Raw genomic sequence first — 24,755 nt, forward strand, 5'->3', positions numbered from 1 at the left:
AAATTCAGGCTGGTCTTGTCTCTAGCCTGGCCCCAATTAACAGTCATTATTATTTCTTTTTTATTGAGGTGAGGTTCACTTAGTATGTGAAAGTAACCCCTTTAAAGTGAGCGCCTCCATGGCATGCTCTAGAGTTTACGTCATCCCAGAAACCTCTGCCCAGCAAGCAGCCACTGTACCTCCATTCTAGAGCCTGATTCCAGTTGCACCCACTGGCCAAGGTCGGGTAGCCTGTGGCCATGAGAGACGAGGGCGGGGAGCTGACTGCCCTACATGTCTGTCAACAGCTGCAGCGGAGCCTTTGTGGGCCAACGATGCCAGGACTCCAATCCTTGCCTCAGCACACCGTGTAAGAATGCTGGAACGTGCCACGTTGTGGACCATGGTGGCACTGTGGATTATGCCTGCAGCTGTCCCCTGGGTTTCTCTGGGCCCCTCTGCCTGACACCTCTGGACAACGCCTGCCTGGCCAACCCCTGCCGCAATGGGGGCACCTGTGACCTGCTCACTCTCACAGAGTACAAGTGCCGCTGCCCACCAGGGTGGTCAGGTAAGGGCTATAGGAGGTTGTGAACTTCATGGCTGGGGCCCTTAGCCCTGGGCCTACCCTATCCTTGTTGACTTGACATACTCTGGTTCACTAAACTTGATCCTCTCCTGGATCAGAGTTAAGCTGTGATCTACTATCCAGAAAAATCTTGGGGATTCCTCGGGAACTCTGTTCCTTTTCAACCCCAAACTATCTGATTTTTGGCTGCCCTGTTCCAGGACCCCAACCCCTCACTGTTTCTGTGCGTAAAGAATGAGTCCTCATGTAGCCCTGGTCTTACCATCTCCTTGTCAGGGTGCCTCAAGTTGCCATTGCTTCTCTATGTGGGGTCCAGGAGACAGCTAGGCACAAATTTTAGACTGCCATTCCTACTTTCTGTCCTTGAGCAGTCACTTAGTCTCTTATGACTTCCAGTCCTCTGTATGCAGAAAGATGGCCACATTCTGCAACAGGTACTGAGCATCATGAAGATAACACTTTAGATCTATCCCTGGTTGGTACCTCCATGATGTCCAAATCTGTCATGGGTTCACAGGGAGGCCCTGGCAACAGCTGACCCTCTTCTCTGCCTCCCAGGAAAATCATGTCAGCAGGCCGACCCCTGTGCCTCCAACCCCTGTGCCAATGGTGGCCAGTGCCTGCCCTTTGAGTCTTCATACATCTGTCGCTGCCCGCCTGGCTTCCATGGCCCCACCTGCAGGCAAGATGTTAATGAGTGCAGCCAGAACCCTGGGCTGTGCCGCCATGGAGGCACCTGCCACAATGAGATCGGCTCCTATCGCTGTGCCTGCCGTGCCACCCATACTGGTCCCCACTGTGAACTGCCCTACGTGCCCTGCAGCCCCTCACCCTGCCAGAATGGAGGCACCTGCCGCCCTACAGGGGACACCACCCACGAGTGTGCCTGCTTGCCAGGTAGGTTCCATCTCAGTATGCTGGCATCTAGCCTGGTTGTCCATGCCCATGCGTGTTCTTCTGTCAAGCCCGAGGGATGCAGAAAGAGTCAATGCCCTTTGAAGGGAGCCCAAAAAGAAGCTTAGAGAAGGGCAGCAGCCATGGAGCCTTAGGTGTGGTATAAGAGCAGGTCAGGATAGGGATACCAGAAGCGAGGGGACACTCTCAGTGGCACCACACAGGTCTGTTTCTGTCTGGGCCATCTGCTGAGACCCAGGTAGTTTGGTGCATAACCTCCAAGCCTTCTTTCTGCCTTCCCTTGGTATTTTCTTCATGCTGGGCCTCCCCTGACCCATAGCCAACTAATACCCACCATGTCAAAACCCTGAGCCTTTTAGGGCAGGGAGCCAGCCTGCCTTTACAGATGCTCATGAACTGTTTGGAATCCACATGTGACTCTCTGTATGTTACAGGAGCACCCTGTCATGGGCAGTCCCTGGGGTTTCCCCTTTCTCTGGGGATGGTAATTGAATAACAGGGTCTTGAGGGCCTTAGGGGCCTCACGTTTTTTCATTACTTCCTCTGCAGTGTTCTTCCCACTGTGCTTAATGTCTCTGCAGGGGTGGGGCCTGCAGGCACAGCCCTAGTCCTTTCTGTTGCTGCTCTGACGATGGTAACTCAGTGATCTAAGGCAGCTTGGAGCTGCCGCCAATCCACTTTTGGCAAGGGTGGGGTGGGTCAACATACCAGGCCGTTGAGAGGAAGGAGGAGTGGGCTCAGGAAATAGGAATAGATTTGGTTGCTGGGGGGTGACCTCGGACCACTCCCCTTGCAACCCCGGGGCCACCCTACACCCTGAAAAAGGGAAGTTCCCTTCTGCCCCAAGCTTGCAGAGCCAGCCTCAAGACTGCGTGCAGACACTCGCTTATACATTTCCTGAAAGTCATTGGGCAAGCTCGGAGCTAGCCGACAGCTGCCTACACGCTTCCCAGCCTCTCTGGGGGGGCTGGGACAGGATCCTCACGCTCAGGAGGGCCCCAGAGCTGTGAGTTCAGCTCTGTCTTGGTGGCCACCTAAGACCTCAGCTGTTAGAACCTGTGTTGAGAGGCTAGACTGGGTCTGTCGTGCAGACTGGGAGAAAGCCTTGTTCAAGGAGCTTGTGAATGGAGCTGCCACCAATCCACCTTAGGCAGGATGGGGTGGGTCAACTCAGAGTGCTGGAAGGTGGGCAGGAGGGAAGCAAGGGCTGGGTGGGGTCCCTTTACCATAGCCGGTGGGTCACCCCTGAAGACGGAACACACGCTACCCTGTGCTGTGTGGAGACATGCAGTTTCAGAGCAGGGAGAAGTGAAAATTGTCCACCCAGATTGCTGTTGAAGGAGTCCAGTCTGGGCACAGTTATACCCACCATTTGGGCTCCCAGGTAGCTATTTACCAGGTTTCCTGAAGAATGTATGAACTAAGGTGGACATAAGGAACTAAGATCGGGACAGAACTTAAGCCTGAGAGCTGACTGGGAATTAAAACGACTCTGGCTCCTGTATATCCATCCTCTCACTCTCACAAGCCCAGTTTCCCTGGAGGATGCTGTATAGGCAGAGAAGGCTTTGGCCAGGCTCCACATAGGACCTATGATCCCTTCTCCTCTCCCCCAGTGAAATCCTTCTACACCTGCTCAGGGCCCCTCCAGGCTCGCTTCTTCTTGGAAGCGTGCCCTGTGCTAGAATAAATCTCCGCACAGGCAGGGAGACAAGCTATTTGGTCTTGCTGACCCCTGGGCGGGCACTCTAAGTTGGTTCCTCCCACACCCAGATAAGCCTTTTCCAAGCCTCCAGCGTCTTGCTGTGGTGCAAGATGGTGGGATGGAGGGGCATCTTTGAGGAGGAGGCAGACAGGTGGGGTCTCCAAGGGCAGGAGGGGTTCAAAGGCATCCCCAGAGATGGTGTTAATTAGTAACCAGCTGCAAGTTTGGCTGTTGCCAGACTCGCCTTTCTGGGTTGATCATTGAACCGGCAGGAGTTGAGGAGATTAATAGCTAACTAGCTGCTGAGCAGGCCCTCAGGAAGCCACACTGCAGGCCACACCTTGGGGCCCAGCCCCAGGCTAGATGGGCTTGTAGAAGAGAGATGGTTGCCCTGGCTGTGCCCTGAGGAAATCACAGGTTCTGACTGAGCAGGCCTGCCTGGATCCCACCACTCTGGTTTCTAACTTAGTGCTCCCAAGCCCCACTTGTAGCTCCAGTAGTTTTAGGTATTCGTGGCTGCCCCACTGATTCAGTGTAGACAACCATAGTGTGCAATCCTCTGAAACTCTGTTAGTGGTTTTGTGGCAGAACCTTCAAGGACACTATGTTCCTGGATCCCTGTCTGTTAAGTCAGCTCTTTACATAGCGACTTTCTAGAGAAGAGCTGTCACCTCTGGACACGGGAGTAGGGATGCCATGGAAGGATAGATAGATGCCTTGTTCAGAGCAGAACATTGCAGGTCCATCCAGAATCTGAAGATAGCAGAGCCCACCCGAGGCTCCTCAGCAGACTTCTAAGGTCAGGCTAACCTGCTGGCCCCTGTCCCACAGGTTTTGCTGGACAGAACTGTGAAGAAAATGTGGATGACTGTCCAGGAAACAACTGCAAGAATGGAGGTGCCTGTGTGGACGGCGTGAATACCTACAATTGCCGCTGCCCACCGGAGTGGACAGGTATGTATATGGGACTTGTAGGCAGCAGCCTTCCACTAACAAAACTGCACACAACGGAGTGGTAGGAAGGTCTGAACTCTGTTCCACGCTACGGAAGCCCACACTGCAAGACCCAGGGTGGCTGGTAGCATGGGGCAGCAGCTTCTGTGCTTCCAGCTGGAGTCAGCACAGCTCAGCATCAAATGGTTCTTGTGAGCTATTAGCAGTTAGCATCCAGAGTCAGGCCCCCAGCACTGAGCCATACAGGAGCTAGCATTCTGGGCAAGCTACCAGGGATGAATACAAGGTTGTCCTCAGGGGGCTTATTAGTTAATGATAGCCAGGTCAGCCATGAGATGCCAACCCTTTGGGCTAGAGAATGGGGTAACGTGCTGGCTGCACAAGTCATCTCGGAAGACTTCCTGCAGAGAGTGGCTTTCAGCCCCACAGCCCAGAGCAGGGAGCTCATCTTGTAGCTGAGGTTGATGGTCCTGTGACCCCTCCTAGGTCAGTACTGTACAGAGGATGTGGACGAATGTCAGCTCATGCCCAATGCCTGCCAGAATGGCGGAACCTGCCACAACACACACGGTGGCTACAACTGTGTGTGTGTCAATGGGTGGACTGGCGAGGACTGCAGCGAGAACATTGATGACTGTGCCAGTGCCGCCTGTTTCCAGGGTGCCACTTGCCATGACCGTGTGGCTTCCTTCTACTGCGAATGTCCACATGGGCGCACAGGTAAGTCGGTGCAGGAATGTCCTTGGAGAAGGGAAACTTGGTTGGCTCACCACCCCTGGTGGAAACACCTGGGGAGCCATGTATGAGGTCAGAGGAACCAGCTTCGCTCAGATATAGATACAGGGCTGGAAATGCAGCTCAGTTGGTAGAGTGACTGCCTAGCATGCACAGGATATTGGACTCAATCCCTAGGACCACATAAACTGTGGGTAGTGGCACATGCCTGTCAAGCCAAGACCCAGGGAAGAGTGGATCCAAAGGTTAAGGCCATCTTTAGCTATATAGAAAACTTGAGTTCAGCCTGGAATATGTGAGACCCTGTTTTAGGAAAGGGATGGGGAGAGAGAAAGCTGTGTCTCTTTGGCACCTCCAGCAATGACCCAGTAATGCCCTTGCTGGACAGAGGCATCCTGGTGATCTGAACTTTGTGGGATGCTTGAGTGAGTCAGAGAGATTCATTCCAGGGTGTTGGGTGAGGATGGCCCTGCTGCAACAACCTGTTAATCCCAGGGTAGGGAAGAGCAGTGCCCACTCACCGCAGCTGCCTTGTCTAGGTCTGCTGTGCCACCTCAACGATGCGTGCATCAGCAACCCCTGCAACGAGGGCTCCAACTGTGACACCAACCCTGTCAACGGCAAAGCCATCTGCACCTGCCCCTCGGGGTACACAGGGCCAGCCTGCAGCCAGGACGTGGATGAGTGTGCTCTGGGTAGGTGCAGATGCAGTGGCACAGGCAGCAGGAACGGGCTGTCTGTCACATATACGGGATGTGATCTGTCCTGGAAAACCACCATTTTGATGGCCTGGGCTGGGGCATTGCGGGTGGTCGGGAGGCTGGAAGGCCAGATGAGCCCTCATCTGTGCCTCTCTCACCAGGTGCCAACCCTTGTGAGCACGCAGGCAAGTGCCTCAACACACTGGGTTCTTTTGAGTGCCAGTGTCTACAGGGCTACACAGGACCCCGCTGTGAGATTGATGTTAATGAGTGCATCTCCAACCCGTGTCAGAATGATGCCACTTGCCTGGACCAGATTGGGGAGTTCCAATGCATATGTATGCCAGGTATGTCTTATGCCATTTCCCACCATGGGGGCCGCTAAGAGCAGGCAGCAGGGGAATGAGTCAAGGCTGCATAGCTTCAAGTACCATTTCTGTCATGGTTGGTAGCATCTGGGAAACCGAGGCCAGGATAACAGGACAAAGTGGAGAATGTACCCAGAGTTGGGTGCATAGACTCAGAGCAGATATAGACATGAACCACAGTGGGCACACTAGGCCCGTATGAGGAGGGCTATTTCTCTTCCAAGTCTTCAGCTGGGGCTCTAGAAGGACTTACCAACACTGTCCTCAATCTCGCCATCTCCCATCCACAGGTTATGAAGGTGTATACTGTGAAATCAACACGGATGAGTGCGCCAGCAGCCCCTGTCTGCACAATGGCCACTGCATGGACAAGATCAATGAGTTCCTATGTCAGTGCCCCAAAGGTGAGGCCACCTACTTACCACAGGACCCGTATCCTCATGATCTCTTCCCAGACTCCTTTGAGGGAGGACTTGAGTTGACTAGGGTGTTTTCAGGCTTTCCTCAAAAGGTAAAGGCCCACGTGAGCAGTGGGCGCTATAGGGGACCTGGCACCGGAAACCCTTTACTAAAGGAGGGAAGGATGGACAGGAACTGCAGCGCTCCTGAGATAGGAGAGTCCACCTGCTTGGCTCTGTCCTCTTCTTGATGGTCATGAGAGTAAGGACATAATGTGGGGATCTGACCTATATGCCTGGGAAGGACTTGGAGGAACTGAAGAGGGGACCAAAGTCCTGGGAAGGTGTCTCTTGCCTACTCCATGGCTGGACCAGGCCTTGGGCCTTCTGAGATGTAAATAAGCCATCCTAGACTTCGTTGAGCTAGGGGAGTCCCATTCACAGCCTAGTGCAGCTGTAACCATAGCAACCAGAGTCTATTTAGGAAAAAGGCCCCTCTGTTGGGCCAGGGAGGCAGCCACTGAGCAGTGCTAAACAAGGAGCTGATTAGAGGGGCAGGGTGCAAGGGGCAGGATATAAGGGCAGGTTGAAACCTGGAGGTTAGTGGCCCCTGTTATCAAAGTACCCTCTAGGGAGTCCATGTGAGCAGACATTCAACCTAGGGTTTGTGGGTAGAAACCAAGGGGTTAGGATACTGTCAGATATAATCATCTCATCTTCCCTGGCCACAGGCTTCAACGGGCACCTGTGCCAGTATGATGTGGATGAGTGTGCCAGCACACCATGCAAGAATGGCGCCAAGTGCCTGGATGGGCCCAACACCTATACCTGCGTGTGTACAGAAGGTACAAGAGGCAGGGCAGGATCTGGGGGAGGGAACTCTTGAGGCTAGATAATGCTAAGAAGGGGACAGGAAACTGGGGAGGCCTTAGTTTGGGGCCATATAATCTGAGAGTCAGGAACTTAGCTCCGCTTGGACTCCAGGCAGGAGTGATGAGAACATCCCGGGGTATGTGATACCCCACATCCATCAGTGACCAGGCAGTGATCCTGGGCCTGTTCGGTGGTTTGCCAAGGTGTGGCCAACTAAGTGTTGAGGGAGTAACTGGCCCTGAAGCTTACTAATGCCCACCTTTCCTGCCATCTAGGTTACACGGGGACCCACTGCGAAGTGGACATTGACGAGTGTGACCCTGACCCCTGTCACTATGGTATCTGTAAGGATGGTGTGGCCACCTTTACCTGCCTGTGCCAGCCAGGCTACACAGGCCATCACTGTGAGACCAACATCAATGAGTGCCACAGCCAACCGTGCCGCCATGGGGGCACCTGCCAGGACCGTGACAACTCCTACCTCTGCTTATGCCTCAAGGGAACCACAGGTGACTGGCCGGAGCTGGCAGTGGGTGGAAAAGGGTGAGGCCAGGCTTGGAAGCTGACCACATGTCACGCTGCCCCTAGGGCCCAACTGTGAGATCAACCTAGATGACTGCGCCAGCAACCCCTGTGACTCTGGCACCTGTCTGGACAAGATTGATGGCTACGAATGTGCCTGCGAACCAGGCTACACAGGTGAGTGGCTGAAGTCAGAGGTCAGGGTCAACCCTAGAGTCTGGGAGGGACTGTGGGGTTAGCCGGGGTCCAAGGGCTGGATGACACAAGCTGGGTGTCAACTACCCAGATCTTGATCTGCCAACCAGTAGAGGTCTCTATCATAAAGACTGGGTGGCCTCCACATGCCTCCTGTCCCCTGTCAGTGTCGGCCCTAGCCATGCCAGACTTAAAGCCCCAGTAGCCTGAAGTGGGGTGGCCAGAGCTCCGAGGCCAGGCTTTTGGACATGTGTTTAGATCTGATAAGATCCTTAGCCCCGGGGGCCTTGTCCACCAGAGGGACAGTAGCACCTCTGTTCCAGAAGTGCTCTAGGAGGGTAGAAGAGGATGAGTGGTCTCAGGCTGAGGTAAAGCTGGGCTGCAGAGTGACTCAGTTGGTAAAGTGTTGGCCTAGCATGTGCAAGCCCTGGGTTCAGTTCTCCTGCCATGTTAACCAGATGCAGTGGCATACGTTGTAACCCTAGCACTCTGACATTGGAAGCAAGAGGATCAGAAGTTTAGGTCATTCTCAGCTACATGTGAGTTTGTGGCCAGACTGGATCACAGGAGGCTCTGAAGCTACTGGCACTACGGTCATGTAACTCATTGCTACAAAAGGCACTTTACCATAGCTCAAAGTTTCATAGATTAGTACAAGGGGAAACTTAGACCCAGCTAGGTCTAGCTGTAGGAGGGGTGGGCTCTGGGTGGCAGGCCTGGAATCTGAGCCCCTTCCCACCCACAGGAAGCATGTGTAACGTCAACATTGACGAATGTGCGGGCAGCCCCTGCCACAACGGGGGCACTTGTGAGGATGGCATCGCGGGCTTCACTTGCCGCTGCCCCGAGGGCTACCATGACCCCACGTGCCTGTCCGAGGTCAACGAGTGCAACAGTAACCCCTGCATCCACGGAGCTTGCCGGGATGGCCTCAATGGGTATGGCAGACTGACCTGGGAGGTACCAGCTAGAAGCCTGGGGCAGACACAGGCTGGGTGAATGGGTGCTCCTGTGAGACCAGTGATCTGAGGTCAGCCCCTAGTGTCTTCCCAGCATCCCTGGGCTGTATCCTCATTGGCTAGCATCAGCTCAGGATATAGACTCTTAGCACACACTGTGGCTGCTGAAACAGTTGTCTGATACTTGGTGACAGCAGCCCTTTGTCAGTGTGTGGGGGGTGAGGAGATTACTAAAGTCTCCGTTAAAACTATTAAAGTTTTATACAGAGGGTCAGCATTGTCAAGGTGGCATTGTTCCAGTCTGGAACCCTTGCACGGTCTTGGGCCAGGTGGTTACCTCCAGCCCAGTGGATGATGTGGCCTTGTCCTCAGACTGGAACTGTAGTTTAGCAGGAGGGCTCTGAGCCCAGGCTACAGCTCAGGCCTCTCCGTAGGTACAAGTGTGACTGTGCCCCTGGGTGGAGTGGAACAAACTGTGACATCAACAACAACGAGTGTGAGTCCAACCCTTGTGTCAACGGTGGCACCTGCAAGGACATGACCAGTGGCTACGTATGCACCTGCCGAGAAGGCTTCAGTGGTAAGTGTGGTGGGTGACACAGCAGAATGGGTCCTCCCTTTGGTCTCTTTCTCGGTCCACCTGATGAGCTAGCATTTCTCAGGCTGGGATCCTGGTTCTCTTGAGGAAAGGCATAGGGCAGAGGCTCTGGCCCACCTCCTCTTGCTCAACTTCCTTACAGGCCCTAATTGCCAGACCAACATCAACGAATGTGCCTCCAACCCCTGCCTGAACCAGGGGACCTGCATTGATGATGTCGCTGGATACAAGTGCAACTGTCCTCTGCCGTATACAGGTACGAACAGCCAGGGACTGTAATTGGCTCGGGTGGTAGCTAGTGGAGCTAAGAGTATATGGGCTTACCAGGCACTGAAGAAGGTTCTGTTCCTCGCTGAGGGGCTTAGGTCCTCAGACTGGAACTGTAGTTAAGCAGGAAGGCTCTGAGCCCAGGCTACAGCCCAGAAGCTCCAGGGCGTGTGTCCGGGTGTTTATCTGGTATGTCTGGAGTGAGGTGAGCGCTGGATTCCTCCAGAGAAAGTCTAGGAGGCTGACTGGTAGGTACTGCATGGATCAGGGTCCACTTTGCCTGTGCCTCTGGGGGCCCTGGCTGCCCTCCTCTGCTGGCTGGGCCTGGGATTCCTTTGATGGCAGCTTCTTTGTGTGAGGAGACAAGGAGCCCTCTGTTCAGATGAACAGAGGCAGCTCCTGCCATGGGCACTGCCTGAGGAATGGCGAGAAATAGACCCCCTGCAGGAGAGATGTGCATTGAACATGAAAGCCGTGACCACATGGCCCCCAACCCTGCAGATCCCAATACTGCCACAGAGTACTGGTGGCTTCATGCTGCTGCTGCTGCTGCTGCTGCTGCTGCTGCTGCTGCTGCTGCTGCTAGGTTCTGGACATAGCAAGTGGGTCTGTGAAGGTGGAGGCCCTTCCAGTGTTCCTATGATGCCTGGCAGGATGCTGTTTTCTTTGACCAAGTTAAAGGGCCTGGATTTTGTCTCCTGTGTTGGTCAGTGAGGAAACTGTCAGCAGCCAGGCACACCCCATGTCCCTTTTGGTCTTGCTGCTATCGGGGCTAGCGGGAGGAGTCAAGCCGTGCTGACCAGCTTCCTGCTTCCCTTTGCACAATTGTCGGAAACTCTGTCAAAGTTCCTGTCTGCCCAGGTCACCGTGGAAACCGATAGAGAGAGAGGTCCTGGAGAGTCTCACCAGTGGGCTGGGGACATGGTGGGAGACAAGGAAGATAAGGCTTCCTTGCTTAGCTCCTGGAGCCAACCGTGGCCATAAACAGGAAAGCTAGCTGGGATTACAAGGAGAGTCACCTGGGTTCCTCCTGGCTCCCCCAAGCGGTTATCAGATTTCACTGCCCTAGTGTGAGGCTGCACCCCATGTTCCCCAAGTAGGATATGCTTGGGGTAGCCACAGTAGCTCTGTCTCAGGAGTGAGCCTGCTGTGACCTAAAGCTTCAGGATCAGCTCAAGGTTTTTCCTGGAACGGGGAGCAGGCCAGGGTCCTCCAGGCTCAACCACCTGTTATTGTAGGGTCTTGTTTTGAGGTTTTCTAGTTGGGCAAGGCCCAGGCTTCATCGTGTAGCATTTGGGAGATGAGAGATGACTTCCAGGACTACATAGATGGCTCATGGAGAAAGAGTGCTTGTGGAAACATGAAGCCTGTTTCATGAAAACAGGATACCTCTAAATGCCCAAAACCCCAACATTTGGGAGCAGAGACATCTTGAGAGCTCTCTGGCTGGCCAGCCTAGCTAAGATGGCAAAGCTTCTGATTCAGTGAGACTCTGTCTCAAAGGAATAAGATGCAGGGTTCGTAGAGGACACTTGATATCCGTTTCTCCTTCTGCATACACTCTTACACACCTGCATGCAATATACTATGCTCGTTAAAAAAAAAAAAAAAAAAAAAAAAAGGAAGGAAAAAAGTGGCTTAAGAGAGAAACTTGATTCTGCTTTATCTCTAACCTCCTGTCGGTGATCGTCATTCCTCCTGGGATCAGAGTCTGGCTGGCCAATCAATCATGTCTGGCTGGCCAATCATACAGCATCTCCTATACCTCCCCCCACCCGCCCCCCTTTATGGAAGACCCTATGGGCCAGGCTCACTGGGTTCTATCTTCTACATATCTTTCTTTCTAGGAGCCACGTGTGAGGTGGTGTTGGCCCCATGTGCTACCAGCCCCTGCAAAAACAGCGGGGTATGCAAGGAGTCTGAAGACTACGAGAGTTTTTCCTGTGTCTGTCCCACAGGCTGGCAAGGTGAGGCTTGCCTGGTCCTACCAGACTGGGACAAGGATGGTGGATGGGAAGTCAGGGGCCTTGGCCAGCCTGTGGGGCAGTCTCCAGAGAGGAACCCATCAATGCTGAGCTACCTGCTCTGGGAAGCTCTGGGAGCAGGAGATGGCCCTTCCCATTCCAACTCCATACCCTTCTGTTCCCCAGAGGTCAGGGGAGAAGCACTGGAGATAAACAGATCAGCTAGGACAGAGGCTCAGAGGGTGGAGGCAGGTAACCAAATGAGTTTTTGTCTTCACAGGTCAAACCTGCGAGGTTGACATCAACGAGTGTGTGAAAAGCCCATGTCGCCATGGAGCCTCCTGCCAGAACACCAATGGCAGCTACCGCTGCCTCTGCCAGGCCGGCTATACAGGTCGCAACTGTGAGAGTGACATCGATGATTGCCGCCCCAGTAAGTGGTACCTAGCTCTGTCCATCCTATGTTTGGGTGCCTCTGTTCCTAAGCACACATGACAGGGAGCTGCTGAGAGTCTGAGGTGGAAAATAGTCCTGGTGCCCGGCAGTCATGAAGGACTGTGGATAGCTGTGCCCTCAGCTTAGTCCACTTGCCTGTGCCTGAAAGAGACAGGCCAGAGGCTAGACAGGCCAGGAGGAGGCTGAGGCTGTTGAGCATCAGTGTGTGCTTCTCACTGGCTTTGCTGCTAGATTTCCCAGCCCAGTTGAGTGATATGAGCAGAGGCACCAGGCACTTCAAAATGATGGCATGGGGCCTAGTTGTATTCAACCTTGACACTCAGCCCTTGTCAGGACCCACTGAGTTGTGTAGGGCTTTAGGGATGCACCGCATCCTGAGTCAAAGCTAAAGGCAGAGAGAGATTGAGGGAGGCTCTGCTTGGCATCATCAGTGTGTGTGTAGGGGAATGGGCTTCCCTATGACTGCCTTGGGCCTGAGGGAAGGAGCGTATATGGAGCAGATTCCAGGCTCAGTGCTGGGATGGGCCCCTGTCGACTACTGTCATCAAGGCTTGCTGTGAGCGCTTGCCACCCCATGCTACCTTCTCAGCATCAGGTCCCCGAAGCATGGCCAGTGGCCACCTAAGGCTCATCTTTCTGTCCCTCCAGACCCGTGTCACAATGGGGGTTCCTGCACCGATGGCATCAACACAGCCTTCTGCGACTGCCTGCCCGGCTTCCAGGGTGCCTTCTGTGAGGAGGACATCAACGAATGTGCCAGCAATCCCTGCCAAAATGGTGCCAATTGCACTGACTGTGTGGACAGTTACACGTGTACCTGCCCCGTGGGCTTCAACGGCATCCACTGCGAGAACAACACACCTGACTGTACTGAGAGGTGGGTCCCAGCCTCAGCTGAGACAGGGAAAGAAATGGACTGTGGAAGACACAAAGTCTTGACAGCATGGCATCTCAAGCTGGTGTCTTGCCCAGACCCAGTGGGCATACAGCACTAATTGAACTGAATCCAGCGTTGTTCATTATGTTGCAGTGTCCCTCCTAAAGGGGCCTTTGTGACCTCCAGTGACTTAGAACAAGGAAGTTTATGCAGAGGAATTTGGGAACTAGCCTCCTATCAAACAAGAGCTTTGTAATCTGTCTTAGTTCCCCTTTTGCCCTGGTTGCCAGGAAGCTTAGAGTTAAATCAATCTCAAGCCTGGTTTGTGATGCGCTTCCTATAGTGTTCCTATTTTGCCCTTGATTTTGTTTTTCTCAACCACCACGTGTCTATATGCTCTAAAATCTCTGCTCGTGATTTGGGTATTTTGGCCAGGTAGGCATGGAGTTGTCTCTCCTGGCAAGGAACTTAGGGAACTCCTCACTCTTCCCTGCTTCTCGTCTGCCTCTAGCTCCTGCTTCAATGGTGGTACCTGTGTGGATGGTATCAACTCCTTCACCTGTCTGTGTCCACCTGGCTTCACGGGCAGCTACTGCCAGTATGATGTCAATGAGTGTGATTCACGGCCCTGTCTGCACGGTGGCACCTGCCAAGACAGCTATGGTACCTATAAGTGTACCTGCTCACAGGGCTACACTGGTCTCAACTGCCAGGTGAGCTGAGGTTGCAGGGTATGACCCAGAAGGCCTAGGACTCTCCAGTGCCCATTGCCCAGCCCTGGGCCACACTACTTCAGAGGGCCAGGGACACAGAAGCAGAGAGGCTCCCTGGTGTCATCATTGGTTGATGAGCCAGAATGAACCCACATCCTCTGGGCAAATGCCAAGTTGGGTGCTTCTGAGGGAGACAGGTGGGCATGGGTGCCAGCCAGGCTCTTCTGTGGAGTGCATTATGTGGCCATCTGTCTGAAGTATCCTGGGGCAGTGGTCACTTCTGGTGGAGGATGTCCAAGGGGGAGGTAGCCAGTGGGTTGTGGAGAGCCTTGAAAGAGAGCAAGGAAGACATGGGGCCCAGGCCTATGTTGTTCGGAGGGCAGGAGGTGTTTGTGAGTCCTGTGCCTGAGATTTCTTAGGTGACATTCTTTCTGAGATGGTGGGGGCAGGAGTGGGGAAGTCAGGGCATAAAATGCCTTATTCCAGTGGCGCTCAGCCTGTGGGTCATGACCCCAATAGGGATTGTATATCAGATATCCTGCATATCAGATATTTACATGACAGTAGCAAAATTACAGTTATGAAGAAGCAATGAAATAATTTTATGGTTGGAGGTCACCACAACATGAGGAACTGTATTAAAAGATCGCAGCATTAGGAAGACTGAGAACCGCTGTGCTTCTCAGAGCCAGTCAGGACCAGGGCAGGAGGGTGCCCTGGCAGTCAGAGTTGGTCAGGGAGAAGCTGACCAGCGCCTGTCTCCTCAGAACCTTGTGCACTGGTGCGACTCGGCTCCCTGCAAGAATGGTGGCAGGTGCTGGCAGACCAACACGCAGTACCACTGTGAGTGCCGCAGCGGCTGGACTGGCGTCAACTGCGACGTGCTCAGTGTGTCCTGTGAGGTGGCTGCACAGAAGCGAGGTAACCAACCGGCCCGGCCCATCTGTCCTTGCTCAGGCTCAGCTTAGGCCAGGAGTGCCCCGGTGCCTGCCAGGTCAGGGGACAATGGGCAGTAGTCCTGAGAATCAGAGCCCAAGCCTTAACTCCTTCCCGTCTTGTCCCCACAGGCATTGACGTCACTCTCCTGTGCCAGCATGGAGGGCTCTGTGTGGATGAGGGAGATAAACATTACTGCCACTGCCAGGCAGGCTACACGGGCAGCTACTGTGAGGACGAGGTGGACGAGTGCTCACCTAACCCCTGCCAGAACGGGGCTACCTGCACTGACTATCTCGGTGGCTTTTCCTGCAAGGTGTGGGCCGTCCTGGGGTGGCGGGGAGGGTATCAGCGTGAGTGTTGCTGCAGGGGAGGGCTTTTGACTGGGAGCTAGTGCATCATGGCAGACTGAGCACATACCTGTGCAGAATCTGGTCACATTACAGATGTGCTGAAGGAGGAGAACTATGCCAAGCAGTGGCTTTCCTATATGGTTTCATGGTACCTAATACCTGCTCCAAGACCTCATCCCTGGGGGACCAGGTGCTGCCCCACCCACCCACCCACCCACCTTGGACACTTACTTTAACTTACTGGGGTCTACTGGGTGGAGCCCTTGCTGCAGGGTGAGACAGTGTAGACTAAATGGGTATATGGCCTGCATGGCAAGTGGAGGACATGATACCACAACCCCAGCTAAGCTGTGTGACCTGTGCCATTTCTACAGTGTGTGGCTGGCTACCATGGGTCTAACTGCTCCGAGGAGATCAACGAGTGCCTGTCCCAGCCCTGCCAGAATGGGGGTACCTGCATTGATCTGACCAACTCCTACAAGTGTTCCTGCCCCCGGGGGACACAGGGTAAGGGTAGGGACCTGGATGATGGGCAGGATCCAGCCAGAGATCACTCAGGTGATTGAGAGCTGACCACGGAATAGGACTCTCAGAAGGGAGATGGGCTCCAGTGGCACTGTGCTGCCTCCCCTGGGCCCCAGGTCCTAACTGATTGCTGGTCTGGGCTGCACAGGACAGAGCACAGTCAGCATCATCTGATGGTGTCTCTGGTCACTCTGCAGGTGTACACTGTGAGATCAATGTTGATGACTGCCATCCCCCCCTTGACCCTGCCTCCCGAAGCCCCAAGTGCTTCAACAATGGCACCTGTGTGGACCAGGTGGGTGGCTATACCTGCACCTGCCCACCAGGCTTCGTCGGGGAGCGGTGTGAGGGTGATGTCAATGAGTGTCTCTCCAACCCCTGTGACCCACGTGGCACCCAGAACTGTGTGCAGCGTGTTAATGACTTCCACTGCGAGTGCCGGGCTGGCCACACTGGTGCGTGCCTTGGGCAGGTGGGTCGAACGGGTGGGTGGGCAGGGTCAACAGGGCCGGTTCCTTACTGTCCCTTCTTCACACAGGACGCCGCTGTGAGTCAGTCATCAATGGCTGCAGGGGCAAACCGTGCAAGAATGGGGGTGTCTGTGCCGTGGCCTCTAACACCGCCCGTGGATTCATCTGTAGGTGCCCTGCGGTAGGTGTCCCTGGCCCTGTGCGGCTGCAAGGGTGCCAGGTCTGAGGGTGCCTGAACCCCGACTGACTCTTATGGTAGATCTGTCCCCCACCCACCCTCACTGTGAATAGTCAGCCTGAAGACCTCTAGCAGAGGCTAGGGTTCAAGTCACATGCTTCCTCGTGTCCATTCCCCAGCTCGTTTATAAAACCCGAGCGGGCACGATCCATACATGCCTGTGCTCCCAGGGCTCTGCAGCCTCAGGCTGAAAGATTGCCTTGTATTTGAGGTACCTTAGGCTTCACAACAAGACCCTGTTTAAAAAGTTTATTTCCTGCTGTGCTATGTTGGGAACCTCACACATGCTGGGCAAGTGTTTTGCCACTGTGTCTTAGCCCAAAAATTTAAATAGATGTTTATTTTAGAGCGGTTTTAGGTTCGCATGAGAACTTAGCAGGAGGGCCAGGTCCCCACCCTGCAGGCCATTCCCTATGTTTGCTGCCTTGCGTGGAAGGTGAGGAGCTGGCACTAATATGCAATATTTGCTCTGGGTGTTGACATCCAGGGATCTGTATACATACAATGTACCAGCATCAGCCTTGGGTTTCATGGCTCTAAAAACTCCTACTAGGGTTCTCCCCATTCACCTCTCCCTCCAGTTTGAAGCCCTTGGCAACCCTGACCTCCCTATGGTGAGACGTTTCAAGGATCTTGTTATTAGGGCAGGGCCATGGACACCTTTCACAGGTCACAGACTGGGGCCAGGTCTTTGCTGGGGTGTGCATGGTGTCCCTGATCGAATGCACCATCCTCTCTCCACCACAGGGCTTCGAGGGTGCCACATGTGAGAATGATGCCCGCACTTGTGGCAGCTTGCGCTGCCTCAACGGTGGTACATGCATCTCGGGCCCACGTAGTCCCACCTGCCTCTGCCTGGGATCCTTCACCGGCCCTGAGTGCCAGTTCCCAGCCAGCAGCCCCTGTGTGGGTAGCAACCCCTGCTACAATCAGGGCACCTGTGAGCCCACATCTGAGAACCCTTTCTACCGCTGTCTATGCCCTGCCAAATTCAACGGGCTACTGTGCCACATCCTGGACTACAGCTTCACAGGTGGCGCTGGGCGCGACATTCCCCCACCACAGATTGAGGAGGCCTGTGAGCTGCCTGAGTGCCAGGTGGATGCAGGCAATAAGGTCTGCAACATGCAGTGTAATAATCACGCATGTGGCTGGGATGGCGGTGACTGCTCCCTCAACTTCAATGACCCTTGGAAGAACTGCACGCAGTCCCTACAGTGCTGGAAGTATTTTAGTGACGGCCACTGTGACAGCCAGTGCAACTCGGCCGGCTGCCTCTTTGATGGCTTCGACTGCCAGCTCACCGAGGGACAGTGCAAGTAAGTAAGGCTGAGTTTCTTTAGAGTCCCAGGGCTCAAGATGCTACGGGAGGCCCTAACCAAACACCAGGCTCCTGAAGCCAGTGTCTATCCCTGCCCATTGCCAGTCACCAAGCACATTTCCCAGATCTGGCCCATTCAAGGTACGGGTTTGAGGTCCACAGGCTGGGATGGGACTGAGTGCATCCTATACCTCCTCAGCCCCCTGTATGACCAGTACTGCAAGGACCACTTCAGTGATGGCCACTGCGACCAGGGCTGTAACAGTGCCGAATGTGAGTGGGATGGCCTAGACTGTGCTGAGCACGTACCCGAGCGGCTGGCAGCCGGCACCCTGGTGCTGGTGGTGCTGCTTCCACCCGACCAGCTACGGAACAACTCCTTCCACTTCCTGCGGGAGCTCAGCCACGTGCTGCACACCAACGTGGTCTTCAAGCGTGATGCGCAAGGCCAGCAGATGATCTTCCCGTACTATGGCCACGAGGAAGAGCTGCGCAAGCACCCAATCAAGCGCTCTACAGTGGGTTGGGCCACCTCTTCACTGCTTCCTGGTACCAGTGGTGGGCGCCAGCGCAGGGAGCTGGACCCCATGGACATCCGTGGGTGAGTGCTCCAGCTCCTGCTGTTGTGGGCTGTTTCCCAGTGTGTCCCTGGGTTCTCTAACCAGCTTAACCGTGGGGGTGTAACCTCAGGGGAGGTAGTATTCACCTTACCTTATAGTCAGAAAGCACCTGGGATGATGAGGACTTGGCAGACCTCAGGGTTTGCCCAGATGTGATTTTCAGGCCCCACTGTGTACCAGGTGTTGGAGACCAAGCTGATTAAAGCCTCCAGGGTGTCCCCTGGGGCTAAGTCATCCTAGACCAATCCTGAACCTCAGTCACTACAGCCCTTATCCCTACTACAGAGGAGGCAGCAAGGGGTACAGAAGGGCACTGTTGCTGAGCCTTGAAGGCTGAGGAGCCAAGGGAGGCACAAATAAGAGCATCTCCTGGATGCTGCACAGAGCCATCTGGGGATGGGCAGGGAAACACCAGCCAGGCATTTGGAGGTCCCAGGAGCCTGCGCTGTTGGGCATCTGCCTGGTGGCACCTTAGTGTCTCCTGACCCCAGCGGTTTCTGGTCCTGGTTTTCTTGTCATGGGACTGTGGTGAAGGTCAGAAATGAATTGTTTCCTGGAGGCTGTGTTAGAATCCTTTTTCTGAGAGGCCAGTGACTGAGAGTTGGTGACTTGGCTGGCATGAGAGAGCTGACTCTCTGGCATCTGAGCCTGCTGTCACCTCAAGCTACACCCTAGGGAGTCACAACTGCATCCCTGCAGTTTTGTGGGGCCCCAGGCACTGCTCTCAAAAGGGCATTGGATGCCTAAAGACTATTCTTTGAAGTAAGGAAAAGGGGGCGCTGTGCACCTAAGGGGCAAGGCTAAACAGTAGAATGACCCCTGCTGAGTGCTAAACACTGGGGCAGCAGGGAGACTGTCCCATTGCGGGGCTGTTGTCTGATATGCCCTGTGGGTCAGGGTGATGGGCTAGGGAGTCAGAGCTGGTGTGTAGGCAGCGTACTGGGGTGTATCTAATCTCACTGTGCCCTGTGTGTTCTCAGCTCCATTGTCTACCTGGAGATCGACAACCGGCAATGTGTGCAGTCATCCTCGCAGTGCTTCCAGAGTGCCACCGATGTGGCTGCCTTCCTAGGTGCTCTTGCATCACTTGGCAGCCTCAATATTCCTTACAAGATTGAGGCCGTAAAAAGTGAGTGATCAGGGCCTGGAGGGATGGCTCAGTGGTTAAGAGCACTGGCTGCTCTTGCAGAGGACAAGGGTTCAAATCCCAGCACGCACACAACATCTTATAACTATGTGTAACTCTAATTCCAGGGCATCCAACACTTTCTGACTTCTGCAGGCACCAGGCATGCACAGGGTCCTGACGTACATGCAGGCAAAACACCCATACACATTACATATTTTTAAATGAGTGCCCTACCCCGGCCAGCCCTGCCTCTTCAGGGATGGGTTCCTTGGGTGGAGGGTCACAGGCAGGCTGTCTCTCACTCCTTGTGCCAGCTGCCATTCCCAGCTCAGGAAGTGCTTTTCTGGAATTTTTTTCCAAGGCCTCCCCTCCCTGTGGCTAGTGGGAGCCGGAAGTCAAAGCTGTCCCCTAAGATGTATACAGATACCAGAAAGTGAGGAGGAGTCTTTCTTCTCTCCTCATTCTCTACCCCTGATTTTTCTTTGTTGGATATTATTTCAAAATCATTACTAGAGTTTTTTTTTTGTGTGTGTGTTATTTTTTTTAAGAGAGAGAGAGAAGAATTGATCGGTGTCATGTGAAGTGTTGAAGTTTGTATCTTGAAAATCCCCCTAAATCCTTTGTCTTAACAGCTCAATGCGAGCGCAGTGATTTGAAGTTCGCTAATCCTCCTTCTCGAAAGGGGAGAAGTGAGCACTGTCTCCAGACAGATCAGCTGGTGCAGGAGAGAATTTAGCGATAGTTTGCAATTCTGATTAATCACGTAGAAAATGACCTTATTTTGGGGGGTGGGATGGAGGAGAGTGGGTGAGGAGGCACCGGCCGTGGAGCCAGTCCTCCGCCCCCCGCCAGCCCACAGCATCACCACGCCTGACGAGGGGTGCTTGCCTGCCGCCCCTGCCCGCAGGTGAGCCGGTGGAGCCTCCGCTGCCCTCGCAGCTGCACCTCATGTACGTGGCAGCGGCCGCCTTCGTGCTCCTGTTCTTTGTGGGCTGTGGGGTGCTGCTGTCCCGCAAGCGCCGGCGGCAGCATGGCCAGCTCTGGTTCCCTGAGGGTTTCAAAGTGTCAGAGGCCAGCAAGAAGAAGCGGAGAGAGCCCCTCGGCGAGGACTCAGTCGGCCTCAAGTGAGTGGACACTGCTCCCACTGTGTGTGGGTGAGTGAGTGGCAGGGTTGGTGGGGGTGCTTAGCTCCCGCAGGCCCATGGACCCATCCATCCCTGTCCGTTACCCTAAGCCCTCCTGCATGTAGAGGATGCCCATATGAGCTGTGGCTTCAGGGCATTTCCTGGAGTACCTGCTCAGTCTCCCTACCCCCATACCCAGGCCCCTGAAGAATGCCTCAGATGGTGCTCTGATGGACGACAATCAGAACGAGTGGGGAGACGAAGACCTGGAGACCAAGAAGTTCCGGGTGAGTCCCGCAGGCCCCCCAGCCCCCCTGGGTGGCGCCTCCCGCCTTGGCCCCAAGTGATGAGGCTCTGCTTACTCTGTCCACACTCAGTTTGAGGAGCCAGTAGTTCTCCCTGACCTGAGTGACCAGACTGACCACAGGCAGTGGACCCAGCAGCACCTGGACGCTGCTGACCTGCGCATGTCTGCCATGGCCCCAACACCGCCTCAGGGGGAGGTGGATGCTGACTGCATGGATGTCAATGTTCGAGGACCAGGTAAGGCCACTGGAGACACATGCACACATTCCCTAGCATAGACTTAAGAGGCCAGTAGGACTTGAGGAGGGCTGGGTCACTGATCGTCTGGCTCCTGCTGCCCCTACAGTATACTTTTTCATGAAATGCTGCTTTGCAATAGTCAAAGTGTTATTTTTTTTATTTTTATTTTTTTTTGGTCTCAGTTTTTAGTATGCTGGGATTATAGGTGTGTCCCCATGCCCAGCTAAAGTGTTGACTTTTAAAATATATGTAGGCAGAACCATGCACATAGGTGTATATAAAAATATCTTTTATTTTATGTGCATGGTTCTGCCTACATATATGTCTGTGTAGCGTGTGCATACCCAGTGCCTGTGGGGAGCCTGAAGAGGCCATTGGATCCCCTGAAGCTACAGTTACAGAGCAGCTATATGGGTACTAGGGATTGAACTCAGGTCCTCTGGAAGAGTAGCCAGTGCTCTTAACCACGGAGCCATCTCTCCAGCCCTTATTTTATGTTTTAAAGCATTTCTTCATTTGAGTGTAAGGGGCACACATGTGCCATAGTGCACGCGTAGAGGTCAGAGGACGACTTGTATGAGTGGGTTCTCTCCTTCTACCATGTTGGTCCCAGGGTGCCTTCCAGGGAGGCAGCACTGCATCCCTGGGGACTTCATCCAGGGTCCCTTAAACTGCAGGACTGCCTGCCAGGGCTATGGCTGAATGTTGACCCTCCCTGAGGCTGACACCATCCTTCCCACACCTACCCCTGTTTCTGTCCTCTCTGCAGATGGCTTCACACCCCTCATGATTGCCTCCTGCAGTGGAGGGGGCCTTGAGACAGGCAACAGTGAAGAAGAAGAAGATGCACCTGCTGTCATCTCTGACTTCATCTACCAGGGCGCCAGCTTGCACAACCAGACAGACCGCACCGGGGAGACCGCCTTGCACTTGGCTGCCCGATACTCTCGTTCAGATGCTGCAAAGCGCTTGCTGGAGGCCAGTGCAGATGCCAACATCCAGGACAACATGGGCCGTACTCCGTTACATGCAGCAGTTTCTGCAGATGCTCAGGGTGTCTTCCAGGTACGCAGCACTGCATCCTTGAAGCCAGTGACCTCATCAGGTCTGACTGGCATGGACCCTGCAATCTCTAATTCCAAGTGTGACTGGGCAGGGAAACTTGGCACCTCCACACTGCATTTTGAAGGAAGTCCAGGTTACAAAGGGCATCAAGTCCCACCTGTGTTCTCTGAGCAGGCTGGCTGAAGGTGGTCTTGCGGAACCTACAGGGTGAGGCAGGGCCTCCTTACTCTCAGTAAAACCCTCCAGATCTCAAGGCTATGGCCTTGACTTGAGGTCTCCACCTCAGTGCTAAAACCTTTGCAGGCTAACCCCACCCCATTCAGCTGTGGCTGCAGGCATAGCCCATGGCTGCAGAAAGAGAGCTTTAGAGGCTGCTTGGTCCTGGCCTGCAAACCTATCTCCTGGCTTTGCCTAGAAGCCTGGAGCCAGCCTGGGTGGATTTAAGGATTTAGCTGCCTGGGTCTGCAGGGACCATCCCTAGTAGTTGCTCCTGCATGTTGCCAGCCAGTGACCCCTGCCACCAGACCTGTCCTCTAGGCGGCCCTGGAGCAAACTCCAATGGGGAATAGACCAGGCATCAAAAAGCTTGTCATTTAATCATTTCTCAACTTGAACCACACGTTGTCGGTCTGTAGAAGAAATTAAACAAGACAGGGCAGTGTACACCTTTTATCCCAGCACTCTAGAATCTGAGAGGATTGTGAGCATGAGGCTAGCCTGGTCTTCATAGAAAGACCCTATTTCAAAATAGCAAAGAGAGGCTGAGACCAGCCACGGGTTACACTGACTACCTGGTGTACAGCTTTTCCACATGGCCTGCCTTGCTTGCATAGACAGATGTGTGTACATTTTGTAGGAATCCAGGCAGTGCTGTGAATCCTTACCCAGGTCACCACCCCACTCCTCCCACCCTTAGCAGTTCCAAGTACGGCTATGGGCCATGAGCGAGATTCCTAGCCTGGTTACCCTCCCCTCTCTCCCCCACGCTATGCAGTTTGATTTTCTCAACCTGGAGGTAGTTCTGGCAGCCATGACCAAAAGATGAGGCCACCTGTGGTCCCAGTAGATCCCCACTGTCACTAGGGACTGAGTAAGAGCCCCAGCTCTTGCACATGGAATGTAGCTCCTGCCTTCCTCAGGGGCTCAGCTGAGCCGAGTCCAGGCATTGGTTTCTGGAGATATGGGCTTGCATTTAGATCACCCTGCCTGAATCCATCCCTGCCTTCCAGATCCTGCTCCGGAACAGAGCCACAGATCTGGATGCCCGAATGCATGATGGGACAACTCCACTGATCCTGGCTGCGCGCCTGGCCGTGGAGGGCATGCTAGAGGACCTCATCAACTCACATGCTGATGTCAATGCCGTGGATGACCTAGGTAGGCCCGAGCTACAGCCCAGCTACCGAGGACATCAGCCAGTACCTGGTCTGCTCAGCCCCAACCCACTCTCTCCTCTCTTTGCTTCCTTTCCAGGCAAGTCGGCTTTGCATTGGGCAGCCGCTGTGAACAATGTGGATGCTGCTGTTGTGCTCCTGAAGAACGGAGCCAACAAAGACATGCAGAACAACAAGGTAAGCAGACGGGCTGCTTAACTGCAGGTGCATGATGGGGACTCCAGGGCACCCATACGTTGACCACTTAGAGGGTTAAGAGTATCTGGGACAACAGCAGCCTAAAATAACCGGTGCTCTTGCTGAAGAGGAGCTGAGGCGTAAGCAGCTGTCCCATGTCACGGTTATGTGAGCCTTGCCTTTTGTCCCCTTCTGTCCCTGGTGGCTGTGGTGACCCTAAGGGTACAGGATTGGCCAAGGGGCGGGGATGGGGTGGCCCTGTCTCTTAAGGCCTGCAAGGCTTCTGGCTTGGCCCACCACTACCATGCTCCCTCCTTTGGGATAAGAAAACTGCTGAGCTGGGCTGCGTGTCTCCACCTTGCCTCCCAGGGTCTCTGTGCAGGGCTAGTTGGTTCATCAGGCCTCTGCTTAGTTGCTCACAGGGCAGAGTTTGTGCCTCCCTTGCCAGCTCCACTGCAGGCTGGGAAATGGAGCAGGAGTCAGGCACCTGGAGTTGCTGTTGGGCACAGGTTCTCCACAGTCCAGGGTGGGCCAGTGGTTCTAGAGAATCCAAGCCTGATAGACAGTTCTGTAGAGGTGTATGATTATGTCTACTAGGCAGAGCAGACCTGGAAGGAGCTGAGATGCCCTAGCCACTGGTGACCCTTTGGCATGGAAGTACCTTCCCCGTGTCCATTCACTTGCCTTGAAGGTCCCTGAGTCCCAGGATTGCAGTACTTGTGCCTGCATTTTGGGGAGCAAAGCAAAGGGCACACAGTTACACTCTGTTTTCGGCAGTCTGACTCCACACAGGGGAAGAAACCCTATGGATTTATCCCACAGATCTCTGGGGGTGTGAGGTGTTAAATCTAGGTTCTCCAAAAAGGAACTCGGAACCAGCCATGTGTGCTTGCTAGCACCGGGAAGCTGAGGCAGGACGATACTGAGTTCCAAGTACAGCTGTGGGCCATGAGTGAGATTCCTAGCAACATAGGAAGGCCCCACTATAAATACTCTCTGAGCCTGGTGGTCTAGGATGCTTGGGTCTAGATAGATCTCTCCAGATAAAAGAAAGAGGAAGCACCTGCTTCCCTAGCCCCTCCCCCCCAG

General features: G+C 54.3%; 1 protein-coding gene across 1 annotated transcript in view; it reads left to right on the forward strand.

The window, feature by feature from the left end:
- Notch1 (notch receptor 1) overlaps window positions 1-24,755 on the forward strand; it is a 46,071-nt gene that overhangs the window by 18,086 nt on the left and 3,230 nt on the right. The window contains exons 3-33 of the mRNA XM_021181098.2: window positions 288-550; window positions 1,127-1,465; window positions 4,020-4,142; window positions 4,629-4,862; window positions 5,417-5,572; window positions 5,740-5,925; window positions 6,237-6,350; window positions 7,076-7,189; window positions 7,493-7,726; window positions 7,806-7,916; window positions 8,680-8,872; window positions 9,328-9,473; window positions 9,634-9,747; window positions 11,606-11,725; window positions 12,003-12,155; window positions 12,827-13,055; window positions 13,567-13,768; window positions 14,536-14,689; window positions 14,836-15,020; window positions 15,432-15,564; window positions 15,780-16,037; window positions 16,121-16,233; window positions 17,038-17,609; window positions 17,811-18,212; window positions 19,212-19,360; window positions 20,268-20,484; window positions 20,684-20,771; window positions 20,862-21,027; window positions 21,800-22,095; window positions 23,325-23,472; window positions 23,569-23,666. Coding sequence (XP_021036757.1) covers window positions 288-550; window positions 1,127-1,465; window positions 4,020-4,142; window positions 4,629-4,862; window positions 5,417-5,572; window positions 5,740-5,925; window positions 6,237-6,350; window positions 7,076-7,189; window positions 7,493-7,726; window positions 7,806-7,916; window positions 8,680-8,872; window positions 9,328-9,473; window positions 9,634-9,747; window positions 11,606-11,725; window positions 12,003-12,155; window positions 12,827-13,055; window positions 13,567-13,768; window positions 14,536-14,689; window positions 14,836-15,020; window positions 15,432-15,564; window positions 15,780-16,037; window positions 16,121-16,233; window positions 17,038-17,609; window positions 17,811-18,212; window positions 19,212-19,360; window positions 20,268-20,484; window positions 20,684-20,771; window positions 20,862-21,027; window positions 21,800-22,095; window positions 23,325-23,472; window positions 23,569-23,666 — 6,010 coding nt within the window. The remainder of the gene's footprint in view (window positions 1-287; window positions 551-1,126; window positions 1,466-4,019; window positions 4,143-4,628; window positions 4,863-5,416; window positions 5,573-5,739; window positions 5,926-6,236; window positions 6,351-7,075; window positions 7,190-7,492; window positions 7,727-7,805; window positions 7,917-8,679; window positions 8,873-9,327; window positions 9,474-9,633; window positions 9,748-11,605; window positions 11,726-12,002; window positions 12,156-12,826; window positions 13,056-13,566; window positions 13,769-14,535; window positions 14,690-14,835; window positions 15,021-15,431; window positions 15,565-15,779; window positions 16,038-16,120; window positions 16,234-17,037; window positions 17,610-17,810; window positions 18,213-19,211; window positions 19,361-20,267; window positions 20,485-20,683; window positions 20,772-20,861; window positions 21,028-21,799; window positions 22,096-23,324; window positions 23,473-23,568; window positions 23,667-24,755) is intronic.

Source organism: Mus caroli, unplaced genomic scaffold (assembly GCF_978045245.1).
Source record: "Mus caroli unplaced genomic scaffold, Mus_caroli_1 scaffold_2, whole genome shotgun sequence".
In the NCBI taxonomy this organism is placed as follows: domain Eukaryota; kingdom Metazoa; phylum Chordata; class Mammalia; order Rodentia; family Muridae; genus Mus; species Mus caroli.